General features: G+C 34.5%; 1 protein-coding gene across 6 annotated transcripts in view; it reads right to left on the bottom strand.

Annotated features, from left to right (window-relative positions):
* LOC143233343 (protein c-ets-1-A-like) overlaps positions 1-14,281 on the bottom strand; it is an 88,975-nt gene that overhangs the window by 22,377 nt on the left and 52,317 nt on the right. For 3 of the 6 annotated variants that reach the window (XM_076469497.1, XM_076469498.1, XM_076469499.1), the window contains exons 4-5: positions 7,468-7,584; positions 1,692-1,892 (exon numbers count right to left, since the gene is read on the bottom strand). In XM_076469497.1, the coding sequence (XP_076325612.1) occupies positions 1,692-1,892; positions 7,468-7,584 (318 nt within the window). Of the gene's footprint in view, positions 1-1,691; positions 1,893-7,467; positions 7,585-8,491; positions 8,632-14,281 lie in introns of those variants that run through there. The other 3 variants (XM_076469500.1, XM_076469501.1, XM_076469502.1) reach the window with 2 other exon arrangements.

Raw genomic sequence — 14,281 nt, 5'->3', positions numbered from 1 at the left:
AATTATTTAAAGCTCTGGATACAACTATGGTAACCATCAGTTATAACAGTGATTTTGAAATGAGTATTAGAGCACTGTATTGTAATAACAGAGTAAGAGAATAATTCATTTTGTCAAATGATGTACTGACATAACTGAACCCGATTGTGCGAGCTTTGATGAAAAAGAAAATTATTTAAAGCTCTGAATACAAGTGGTAACCAACAGTGACGAAATTTTGTACATACGTTTAATTTGTTTTAAATATTTTATTCTGAAACAAGTAGATTGTGTACTGCCTGTTTATTTTTGAAAGTTATCGCCAACAATCCACGGACACCTACTGCAAAGAATCGCGGCACTAAAACAAATCTGACAAACCTCTTGTTACGATTTTCCGTTTGACAATCAATTCTACACTTCGCAAATACTACAATGACTGTTATGATAAATCCAAAAATACCTTTTTGGACAACTGATTAGCAAAGACATAATTTATATTTCTTTTTCGATTTTTTTAAGTTATCATCATGCAAATTAAAAAAAAAAAACATCTTTTCTTTCATAACTGTTTTGTAAAAAACTAAAATGATAAATAGAACATTCGGTTGATCATATTTTGTGAAACAGTTGTATCATGTTGTGCTGCTTTTTGCCATTCCCACTCAGACCCAGCATGGCCAGGTGGTTCAGGCACTCGACTAGTATTCTGAGGGTCTCGGGTTCGAATCCCCGTCGCACCAAACATGCTCGCCCTTTCAGCCGTGGGGGCGTTCTAAATGTGACGGTCAATCTCATTATTCGTTGGTAAAAGAGTAGCCCAAGAGTTGGCAATGAGTAGTGGTGATTAGCTGCCTTCCCTATAGTCTTACACTGCTAAATTAGGGACGGCCAGCGCAGATAGCCCTCGTGTAGCTTTGCGCGAAATTCAAAACAAACCAAACCATTCCCAATTAATAAGGTTTCAAGCGAGTATAAAATAATTTCCTAAAGTACCTCCAGTTAAGTTCCCTACAAATATTTACAAATATCGAAAGTTATTAGGTGTCAAACAAAATGGTTATCGTATGAATTTATATAACCCTTGCATCTGAACTAAATGAAACTATAATATAGTTTTATATGATAAAGAACCTCCAGTTAAGTTCCCTACAATACAGAGTACTTTATCATATAAACCTATATTATAGTTTCATTTAGTTTTGATGCAAGGGTTATATAAATTCATACGATAACCATTTTGTTTGACATCTAAAAACTTTCGATATTTGTAAATAATACACACTTCTCATTTGATTTAAACCTATTTTTATGACTATTTCATTTACGCTACATACTGTTTATTTTTCCCTTTTTGTTTACGCGCAGATAGTCCTCGTGTAGCTTTGCGCGAAATTAAAAACAAACTCTTTTTTGCAGTGAAATTGTTTGCTATTGTTTGTAACGGATATCAAATTTCTGACGTAATTATTATGATGTATTTTTGCACCTCTAGCTCACTGAAGACGTAATTTCGAAAAAGTCAAATAAATAAAGTAATTATGCTCGTCTTTTTTCAAATTGGCAAAAGGCGTAAACATGAGTCAAACTATTTATAACCATTCTGCAATAAACCCAAGCATAACTGAAATATTTCACAAAAATATAACAGAATACAAAAAATATTATTTTGATTTTTAACGGGAAAATGTTCTCTGGCTGCTCAGTCATACCTTTCTGTAGTAATTCTAAATGTTCCCACAGGATGTCTCCCATGAATGGTGGAGCACGTGCTAGAAATGATTCTTTACCCAGGGAACACATCTCTCTCCCTTTCATTTTAAAGTTTTGAAGGTTAACTCCTTCCAGACTGAATTCCTGAATTGCCCAATTCAACCAATGAGTGACATCCATTTCGTTCCACTCCCGAGGGTCTGTGTTAATAAGAAAAAGAATAATCTTAATATTGAACAAGTCAGGAAAAAATCAATGTGTAAAGAACACAAAAGTCAACTTTAGTATTGAATAAGTCAGGAAAAAAAATCAAGGTGTAAAGAACACAAAAGTCAACTTTAGTATTGAACAAGTCAGGAACAAAATCAAAATGTAAAGAACACAAAAGTCAACTTTAGTATTGAACAAGTCAGGAACAAAATCAAAATGTAAAGAACACAAAAGTCAACTTTAGTATTGAACAAGTCAGGAACAAAATCAAAATGTAAAGAACACAAAAGTCAACTTTAGTATTGAACAAGTCAGGAACAAAATCAAAATGTAAAGAACACAAAAGTCAACTTTAGTATTGAACAAGTCAGGAACAAAATCAAAATGTAAAGAACACAAAAGTCAACTTTAGTATTGAACAAGTCAGGGACAAAATCAAAATGTAAAGAACACAAAAGTCAACTTTAGTATTGAACAAGTCAGGAAAAAATCAATGTGTAAAGAACACAAAAGTCAACTTTAATATTGAATAAGTCAGGAACAAAATCAATGTGTAAAGAACACAAAAGTCAACTTTACTATTGAACAAGTCAGGAAAAAAATCAATGTGTGAAGAACACAAAAGTCAACTTTAGTATTGAATAAGTCAGGAACAAAATCAAAATGTAAAGAACACAAAGTCAACTTTAGTATTGAATAAGTCAGGAAAAAATCAATGTGTGAAGAACACAAAAGTCAACTTTAGTATTGAACAAGTCAGGAAAAAATCAAAGTGTAAAGAACACAAAAGTCAACTTTAGTATTGAACAAGTCAGTAAAAAATCAATGTGTAAAGAACACAAAAGTCAACTTTAATATTGAACAAGTCAGGAAAAAATCAATGTGTAAAGAACACAAAAGTCAACTTTAGTATTGAACAAGTCAGGAAAAAATCATGTGTAAAGAACACAAAAGTCAACTTTAGTATTGAACAAGTCAGGAAAAAATCAATGTGTGAAGAACACAAAAGTCAACTTTAGTATTGAATAAGTCAGGAACAAAATCAAAATGTAAAGAACACAAAAGTCAACTTTAATATTGAACAAGTCAGGAAAAAATCAATGTGTAAAGAACACAAAAATCAACTTCAACTTCCGTAATTTTTAGAAAATTTTTCTCAAATAAAATAAGAGTTTTGGGCAAACACGGGCCAGACTTCTTTATTTGTTGTTAAGCGCGAAGTTATACAAAGAGCTTTATGTACTGCGTCACTGTGGGTTATTGATTCCCGGGTTTTAGCGTTAAGCCATACCGCTTTCTGTTTAGCCACCTCAAGACATATACATAATAAAACACAAAATGTGTTTATAATTTACTACAGAATTACATAAGACAAAGTAATTTGAGTTAAATGATACTGCTAGTTGATTGCTTTCTCAAACTGCAATTCCATATTTTTTACGGAATGGTTACTGTCCCGTTTAAAGTTTCCGGTATCGGTCACATACCCTAGCGAATGTGTCACGTATATTATAATAGTTTAGTTTCGAATATCAAGAGTTGTTGTATTTGTGTGATGTGTGCATTTCTTTCTTTTTTTAATTGAAGTATATTCGTTTGTTAAACTTTTGGAGAGAGATTTGATTTATTTATTTTAGAATGAAACAGTAAAAAATCTGGCAATGTTTTAAGACCGACACAAAGCGCATAAAATTGAACGCGTCTAGGGCTGTTGTATTATACATGAGATTAATTCAGAAGGTACCTGCGTCAAGCAAGATACATATACCTATTCAATTTTTACTGAACAAAGGGTAAATTTATTTATATTTAAAATCAACTCCTTCATGTTTACCGTTTAAACGTGGCTGAACTTTTCTTCGACACGGTTATTTTACAAAGTTGAACAACAGAACTAATTTCAAGTAGAAACGGATATTAAGCTGTTGCTAAGCGTGTTTTTTTTTAAGTTTCATTATTACTTTACATTGTTTGTTTCTTGAAACAACTACAAAAGCTTTTATTAGTCGCTATATTTAACGAATTTGGCCACTTCGAAAAGAATTTTCCGAGTTACATATAGGCACAATATTTATTTGCGTGCATTTAGTTCAATATCCGTACTTGGCCCAGCATGGCCAGGTGGTTAAGGCACTCGACTCGTAATCCGAGGGTCGCGGGTTCGAATCCCTGTCACATCAAACATGTTCGCCCTTTCAGTCGTCGGGGCGTTATAATGTTACGATCAGTCCCACTGTTCGTTAGTAAAAGAGTAGTCCAAGAGTTGGCTGTGAGTGGTGATGATTAGCTACTTTCCCTCTAGACTTACACTGTTAAATTAGGGACGGCTAGCGCAGATAGCCCTCGTGTAGCTCTGCGCGAAATAAAAAAAAACAAAAGAAATTTCATAATTAAGAATTTTACTCGTATTTTAATGTGTATTTTAAAGTCGTACTCAATGCGATTATGTACAGAGATCGTTAACACGTGAAAACACAATTTGATTCAATTATGTTTGGTAAAGCTGCAGATATCGAAGTTTACCATGTTTTTACATGTGACTTACGAGTGTTTATATCATTTATGGAACTCGTAAAAATACCTATACCAAAAATTTTAATATATATATTTTAAAAACAGATAACCATAAAGCTACACAATGGGCTATCTGTGCTTTGTCCACTACGGGATAGAAACTAAGAATTTTAGCTTTATAAACCAATGGCGCCATTTATTTTAAATAGAAGATTACGTGATATTTAAATATTTACAAGAGATACATATATATATACACTTTCAAATGAACTATCACGAACAATTTTTGGATATATAAAATAAGGAATATTACTGCGTGTTGTTAGGCACAAAGCTACACAATTCCCCTAGCTTTGTTGTACCCACTACGAGTATCGAAAACATGGTTTTTATCGGTAGAGCCTGAACTCTGTAAAATATTAATCATACTGAAATACAGATTTTACGTTCGTTTTTATCAAAACAAAATGAAAATTGAACACAAATAACATGCTAGAAAGGTTTTCAACATCGCTGTGCAAAATAAAACAAGTGGGGGTACATCCTAGTAGTTAAAGTAGTGAACCAATCTGAGATGTCGTGGTTCACGATCCGTTTCCACTAAACTAATAATCGCATTTCGCACTTTGGGGTCGTGGGTGCGTTATAAGAGTTACTGTTAAATCCTACTATTTAGTCTGACAAGTGAAAACTAAGTGCTGTTTTCCCTTTATTCTATCACCTCAAAATTAAGGACCGCTAGCGCAGACAGCTCTATAGTTTTGTGCAAAATACAAAACTGAAACTCTCTCTCACACTGTATATTAAAATATTGTTAATTTAATACTCAGACAACCGCACCATATGTACTTCAAAACGTTAATAAATCTATTACAATTTACGTTTTATAATTTTCGGGCATTAAAATTTCATATGTGTGTGTGTGTGTGTGTGTGAACAAAATACAATAAATGCGTTAATTTCTTTGACGGTATAGTCACATGGTATTAAAACCCTAACGTATTTTAGGTCATTAGCGATAAATGAAGGACATCGAGGCTTAGAAATAGTACAATTTTGAGGAAAAGTCACAACATAATATTTTTTTTTAATTAAAAACGTTTCGAAACAAAATCGTCGCATCGTCAAAGAAGATATTAATGAACAAAACAAAGTATCTGATTAGTTTACAGTCGTACACCTGAAAATAAAACTGGCAAAGCTGCATGCGTACTTACAAATGTTATTTTAAACACGCAGAAGGTAGGAAAAACGTCACGAGATCGTCAGAGCATCTAACACATGCAGCTAGCTTTTCACAGTAGCAACCTATAACTGACATAAAGGTCGTTGAAAGGTGAAAATGACCTTGAAAAGAGGGCGAGTGGGGGGGCGATAAAGGGATGACCAAAAACTAATTTTATTTAACGTTTAAACCTGTATTTATTATAATTCTGAATGTTGTACAAGCTCCAAACTTGAATACCACGACAGTTTGAATGCAGAGGAATACTAAAAGTATTATTCTCTATATTTGAAATCTGTTTGACTCTTATGCAGGGTGTTCGGAAAGTCACTGTGCAGTTTTGTAATCATATGTCTATTCAGTCTATTTCAAGCCAGCAACTGATAGCGGTGTTTAGAAACAAAATAAGAAGGATCCAGGCCTGTATTGATGCCAACGGGGGTCACTTTCAACATTGTTTATAATTGTCATTCATATTTACCTCCTGTATTATATATTGAAACATGTCTGTTAATAAATATATAAGTGCACAGTGACTTTCCGAACACCCTGTACAATCACAGGTCTCATCGCTGGAACACGACATTAGCAGTAATGAATTTTTTTTTTAAATCATATTGTTACTACACTTCATACTTGATTTGTTTGTTCAACTAACTTAAGGCTATGGTAAATCTGTAGATTTGAAAGTAAAAATATTACAAAGAAACAATACTAAATAAAAGTCAAAATGCCAAATACAAAAATATATTATAAAACAACAATAACAGAAGCGAGATAGACCTAGTCATGAAATTGTATCTTAATATAATAATTCCAATTAAACGCCGAAATCCAGCAAGTTACTGTACGTTGTTGTTTTTCCTTTAAACATATCGGTTAACTTTCTAAATATATATATAGTAAAATTTTAGTTATCTAAGACTGACATTTTTACTCTAAAGCACGTTTTTGATTCTCGGTGAATTTTACGAATTTGATTTGTCCAAATGTTCGAGCAAGTCGTAAAATTACTAAACCTCTGTTTAAAATAAATTCAAGCTGGTTTAAGACAACGCTCTATTCAAACAATAATAATCAATAAAACACTGACCTGTAGGAACCCTTTACTGAGAATATAATGTGGAGGTCCTTAGTAATTCTGGGTATTTACTAACGTTAGGTAACTTATGTTGTAATAGTCCTCTAACAACTGCTTTTCACGTATTCTCGCACACGTATGTTAAGTTACAAGAGAAAATTTTCCGAGAACTGAAAAGTAGTCTTAACACGGATAGCTCAAATCAAAGCACGTTCTCACAGCTTGTAACTGGAAAAACGTCACGCGAGTGGTCAGTCATCAATCCGAATAAAGAATAATATTTAGAAGCACGAGCTAGTAAGGGGTATTGTCGACATTCTCTCATATCTGCATATATTTTGACGAAATGTATACAAGTCGTGCCAAACATGGACGAGATAAGTTATGTGTTGTACAGCCTCAGTAATTCTGGTTGATAAATCTCCTGGTACAAACACACATACCCTAATTAGGAGGTACAAATAAATACGTATTAAGACTATTATTACGGATTTACACTGTAGTAATTTAATACATGTAATTACTGTAATAAACGTATTAAAACCGGTAGAGCATTTATTGTTTTTAGATATCTAAGAGGACTTTTTCGTTCTATTCACATACACCACTACCTTGTAATACTCTCCAACATCGTCAAGTAACAGCAAGCGTTCAGTTATTCAAATTTTACTGCTTTAAACATAAATCAACACAGAATCAAGTGAACACACAAGGTAAACCCGATGAGACATGGGGCTCCACCTACCTTTACAAATTTGGTTACTCTGCAGTTCTTTCTGCCAGTTTCCAAAACTGGCCGTCAAAGCTTGGGTCATTTTCTGATTGGTTCCTGGAGTCAACGGTGGTACCTGGGTCTGGTGTTCTAGTGAAATATAGAATAGAATCATTGTTCAACGAAACTACAAACTTAACAATTAATGCTGCTGTCCAGTGCCAATACCAGAACAACGTATTCTGTTAATATACTTAAAAAAAAAATCCACTTTAAGAAGGAGTTTTATTTATAACGTATTTTCAGTGTGTGTAACTGCGTCTGTTATACATTAATATCAGTTTTAGTATTTTATTTGTGAAACATCTTGTTCTACCCGGTTTTATTAAAACTCCCAATACTTTAAATTGAACGAGCACTTTTACGTTTCTTTCATAGTTACGTCACGTGCTATTCAGGGAAATATCTTTCTTTTATTCATCAAACATAGCTAAAGTTCTTCACCGAAGCTAAGGCTAACGAAGAAGACACATTTAATAAAAAATGTATAACATTTTTACAGCAAAACCTTCTTTACTTAAATTGTATAAAATCATGATCACCTAATTTCACAGCGGGTCATGACAATGACTACATTTAAGTATTAGAAACATGTAACTCCTAGAAACAAATTAAATTTAAAACTCAATATTTTTCGACCCCCAATGATTATCTTATTCCTTGTTCCACATCCTGTTTCTTGTGGATACGTTTTACTGACTATATTTCAGGTAACATTTGTCAGAAAAGAAAAAAAAACCATCACGAGGTACAATTTAAACGTCATCAGTCAGTCAGTCAATTGACGTGTTTAAAATTTACTTGACATGTTTTATTGCGTGGTCTTCAAAAATAAATAAATAATAGAAAATTTACGAAGCTGGGATATGTTTATAATACCTATTTAGCATATCAGAAATAGCAGGTTCAAGTCATAAACTAACATTTAATCCACTCCGTAGATATAACATGTACATTCAAAGATGGCACATATACTAACAAGAAAACCAACACTAACATCGTAGTAACAGAATATCCGACGTCCGCTTGTACTACATAATGAAAGCAAGAGTTATTCACTAAGTTCCAAATCGCCTTACATATGTTCAAAAGTGAAGATGAAACCTGGTTACACTTCGTAAGTGTCGCACTCTTTATGAAAACACGCACTCTGAATAAGACATTTGGAATGAAAGGAAGGCCCCAAAAGCGTCTTTCAACGGCCAAGACTCAATGATTATGACTTCCTTAGTCCTCTACCAACTGATATAATAATTGTGAATAGACTGAGTCACACCACCCAACCATGAATGGGAGACGAAAGACTAGACGCACGCAAGCTCCAGCTATAGTGCCTAGAGGGGGCGTGCTACTCGAGTAGGCCACGCATCGTGAAAATGACGGCTGTTTTTAAGACCACAACGAACGCATGACTACTATCCAAGTTCAATGAAGTCTATGTCGAATTCTTTATATAAATTTTATTATTACTGCACACGTAACTAGTTTTATTTATTGAAAGCGCAAGGTAGATAATAATAGATAGATAAAAGATACAGCTTATAAACAAATTATGAAACTGCATTTAAAATCATTTTTCACAGGGCATTCGATAACTTATGCCAGATAACACTTGGTCTCATTTAAGTTCACGTGAAACGTTAATTTAACCACATGGCATCTCGAACACGTTTCTCAGATATGCTGAATTAGTGTTGTATCTATAAATGGTTTTTAAATATGAAACTTTATTCAAGAGTGATTGATTTCTGAATTTCAATATGAATTACAATGATGATATTTTTTTGATAAATATTTAGTGTTGTGAATGTCTGTTAAAATGATTTATATTGTGCGTAAGAGCTTTCGTGTGGTAGCTGCGTGTTAAAGATGGCTTGTACATACACCAAGATCATTCGTGTACTGTTTAATATGCTTTTTGTTATATATATACACTTCAAGTAGTGGCCGAGTGTTAAAATGTACACCAAGCTCACTAGTGTAATGACCAAGATATCTATACTGCATATATGCGCGAAGATCCTTCGAGTAGTAATTTCGATGCTTTACTTTGTGTGTGTGTGTGTGTGTGTTAAAATCTTTCGTGTATTGATTAAAATGCTTTATACTAAAATCATTCGTGTGATGACTGCGTGTTAAAATGTTTTATATTTATATATAAGCCAAGATCCTTCGTGTAGTAGTTAAGATATTTATATTGTATATATGCGATAAGATCTTTCGTGTACTGGTTAAGATGCTTTATATTGCGTACCAGCAAAAGTAGCTTCCAAGTGACGGGAACATTGTTATTTAATCTAAAAAGTACCCGTCCCCAGTGACTGGAAAAAATAGTCTATCATTTTAAGTTATCTCATGAGCATTAAACAAGTTAGTTGTGTTGTTCTCTTTGGTTTCACTCAGACCTACTTAAACCATTCACCGTGGAAAGGGTTTATTAGTTTGTTTTTGAATTTCGCGCAAAGCTACTCGAGGGCTATCTACGTTTGCCGTCCCTAAGTGAGCAGTGTAAGACTAGAGGGAAGACAGCTAATCATCACCACCCACCTCCAACTCTTGGGCTTCTCTTTTACCAATGAGTATTGGGATTGATTGTAACATTATAACGCCCCCACAGCTGAAAGGGCGAGCATGTTTGGTGCGACGGGGATTCGAACCCGCAACCCTCATCTTACGAGTCGAGTGCCTTAACCACTTGGCCATGCCGGGCCATTAAGCTTCGGAGAATACCTGCTAACATGTAAAGGTACGGGTAGCTAGATACATACACTATATAGAGTCGTTACTACATGTACTTCAAGGTTCCATGTTCAATATCAGAAATGACAATACAGATTGTTTCCTGTACGTCTAACACCAAAGACACCAACCAACAAAAGTTCAGAATATATATAATAGCTACCGACACCTCAAAGTGGGGGTGTTTTATATATAACTTTGTACACACCTGTAAGATACCTTGGGGAGTGTCATAAACCTTGATAGGGGAAGTCAACTTATCACTCCCTCTCGTTCCGATGTGTTCTCGTAATGTTGCCCTTAGGATTTCCAGAGAAGTAGCGTAACAATTGGTGTTATCCAACTATGACACTGCCCCCTCTTTCTTCCCTGTGCGTATTAAACGGGTATATCAACTAGTTATGTAGAAACTGTTCTGGATACTCTAAAGTTTTTATTACAAAACACAAACATAAAAGATATCTGTTGTAGCCATCATATGGATCGAACTTCTAATTTAGTTGTTAAAAATCCATCAAGCTTACAGGGGACGATACTCTGAAAATTGTGGATAATACAGAATTTGGAATAGTTTTGTTTTTTTTTAAATTTAGAAATGTCAGATTTTGGAACAGTTTCCTCACTAGATTTGAATATATTTTTTTATTATACTATCCGCTGAGGCACATCTACTGTTGCGAGATAGAAATTATGCAGAAGTTATAATTTCCAAAATCACTAAATACGTTTTATCCACGTTAGCCTCATGTCATAGGAGATATCATGTCCTACAAAAATATATCTCACAAGTTAACCTTTGTTAACCTGAAGATGACCTAGGAAGGTCGAAACGTTCTCTGCTTTATTGGTAAAAGTGTTAATACCCATGCCAGCCGTCCTGAGATACATTTTTACTTACTTTAAGCGAGTTTCTCGTCAACAAGAAGACTCCACAAATGTTTTAACTTGGATACTTTTTCGGGCTTTTGGTGACTGGGATAACAGTACCTAACGTTGATGTTCGAGTGGTAGTAACTCAGATTGAACGTCTTTAGTTCTGTAACAGTTTTAAGAGCGGCCATTTTAGATATGTTCGGTAAACTTGTATAGGCGTTAAATCTATGACAGCTGACTTTTGTAACAATGTGCAGAACCAAAAACGTAAATTATGGCTCTTTGTAAGAAAGCTGATCGCTTTCGATTACGTGGCGAAACAATATAACAGTGTGGTTCTTCTAAACACTTATGAATAAATACAAAAGTTCTAAGAACGCACGATGTGGTGGGTCTCTCATTGTTTACTCTTCTCGTCATTAAAATATCACATTCTGTTTTATGACATTTTGACAGATTATATACAAGTACAACCCACACATCCCAACTAGCCAGATCTGTTGTTAGCGAAGGTTATACACACGTACACCCCACACATTTCAACGGTTGTTAGTGAATTAGAAGCACATGCAACTTCCAAGAGAAATTCTGTTAGAAGTTGCCGCGAAACTTCCAAAAACAAACACATTACAAGGTATGTAAAATTTCACAACCTTATTTAACGAACAGATAAGGCCCCTCCCCACCAGCGCAACAGTGAATGCGTTTTTTCTAACACCAAACCGTTGCCCGTAACAACGCGTGCGAAATATAGGTTATTTCACAGCATAATCCAAAATGGTTATACAAGTCAGATAATATTATTGATGCACTGTATGTTTTTGTTGCCTTTTTTTAATAGCATGACAAGTGCCACCTACAGCATATACAAGTTCAGAATATTTTATTAAACATAAATAGTGAATGGTGTTTGGTTTGTTTGTTTTTTTTTACTTTCGCGCAAAGCTACACCAGGGCTATCTACGCTAGCCGTCCCTAATTTAGCAGTGTACGACTAAAGGGAAGGCAACTAGTCATCATCCCCCACCGCCAACTCTTGGGCTACTCTTTTACCAACGAATAGTGGGACAGACTTGCACTTTATAACTCCCCAACGGCTGAAAGGACGAGCATATTTGGTGTGATGGGGATTGTAAACAGTGAACACTTCGTTATACTAGCGTTTTAACACTGACATATCAGCATTACCCTAAAACACTCCTGAACAGGTATCATGAATGTATAGTACAGATACAACATTATTATACGTAAAAATCATTATCTCGTAAGACATTGTCTCGCTGGCCTTTTTATTTTACCATATTCACTGTTTCATATTGTATACGATTATGGCACACGAAATCTTTACTTCCGTAGGTAGGTTTCCCAGGGAAGATAAAACCTTTAAGATATTGATTCATCCCATGGGAATAGCGCTTGTAATATTCCATTAGAAGTTTTGCTCGTGACTAGACCCACTGAAAAAAGGAAAGGTCGTACGTCAGCTGCCGTTTCGCTCGCGAGATATAAGTGACGAATAATCAGATGTCGCACTGCCAGTGTTCAAAATTCGAATTTTCCAAAAAGGCATTCGTTTAAACTGCGAATGTCTACTTGGCCATTAGACTTAAGGCTTTACACGTAAATACCAGCAGATGTGGATTTGTCGTCACTGTATAGCACCTCGTGAAATGGCTCCGAGTTTTTCTTTTAGCTCGTAATTCTGACATCTCTTGACTAATATGAGATCTATTTACAAATTTTGGACTTAAAGGTCAAACCTTTTGATCAATTTATCTGACCACGCCCAAGGTTTCATAGATTAACTTACTCTAATCGTGCCTAAAAGCATTTTAAATTGAGGGCAGAATGGTAGAGATCCTGACGAGTGATAAAGTCGTTTGGTACTGCTGGCATACAAAAAATAACCAATAACAAGAGTGCCGCGGCTATTGAGGATTCCTTCTTGTTTAAACAATTATTATTATTATGAAATACTTCAGTGATTTGCGTGTTCCTACAAATATCAAACTTTTAATACTGTTATACAGCTATCTCACACAGTTCACGACGTAAAAGCCATGGGTGTAAATGTAGCGAAATGATTAAACAATTTATGAACTTATTCAACGACCCCCGTCCTTAGAACTTAGTGTTTACTTATGCAGTGGACGTTAACTCTTCAATGTGTTTAAAAATTGCATGAGATTATTTTGAACAATGCCTTCCTTAGTGTTATGTTTGCGAATTTAAATTAAGAAACGTCGATTAAAGTTCTTAAATACATATTGGAGGAATCGATTGCCTTTTTGTTTCGTTGCTGTGGAGATTAAGAAACCTCCTATGATTATGAAACTTGTCTTAACCCGATACAAGGGAAACAGGCGTGTCCGGCGTTGCTTCTGGGAAGTGGATGCAAAAGATAGGCGTTTAACAGAAGGAGAAATAATAAAAAAAAACAACCAAGATACGTGAGAGAGAACGGTTAAAACCGAGAGAGGCGAAAGAAGAAAGACATGAAAAAATTTACTCTTGATCCACGTGTTATTATTAACTGGTAATGTTGTTGTTGTTGTTGTTTTGAATTAAGCACAAAGCTACACAATGAACTATCTGTGCTCTGCCCACCACGGGTATCGAAACCCGGTTTTTAGCGGTGTAAGTCCGCTGAGCCACTGAACAGAAATTTATCTATAAGTCAATTCGTGATAAAAACAAATAGAACTTTGAATTTTGGAAACGGCTTATATCGGTGAAGAAAGAATCTTTATTACAAATGTACAACGCTTCGATAAACTTACGTCACCATCAAGTACAATCCTGTCTCTTACTACACATTTAAGCCGTTTCCAAACGTTTTTTAAAGTGGATTTCAACGTCATCAAATTTAAATACATCTTTAATAAAGTTGAAGGGAAAACGAAGTTCGAGAAAAGTCTAAAATAATTTGAATAACTTCAGATACATAATTATTTTAATTTTCAGCACTCAAACTTAGATGATGGAGTATATAGACATATTAAAATTAACCGTAAAATTATTATTTGGCGAAGAGCACAATCAATCCTATCCGTAAGGATTACTTTTAAGTAGACGTGTTTCGTTAGTCCAATAAAATCGCTTTATTACGTCAACACGGTAATACTCTTCATTCAAAAATTATTTTAAGGTAAACCTTTTACTTCAATTATTCTGG

The sequence above is a fragment of the Tachypleus tridentatus genome, chromosome 12 (assembly GCF_004210375.1).
Source record: "Tachypleus tridentatus isolate NWPU-2018 chromosome 12, ASM421037v1, whole genome shotgun sequence".
In the NCBI taxonomy this organism is placed as follows: domain Eukaryota; kingdom Metazoa; phylum Arthropoda; class Merostomata; order Xiphosura; family Limulidae; genus Tachypleus; species Tachypleus tridentatus.
Note: the sequence above shows the minus strand (reverse complement) of the source record. Positions and strands in the feature narration are given on the sequence as shown.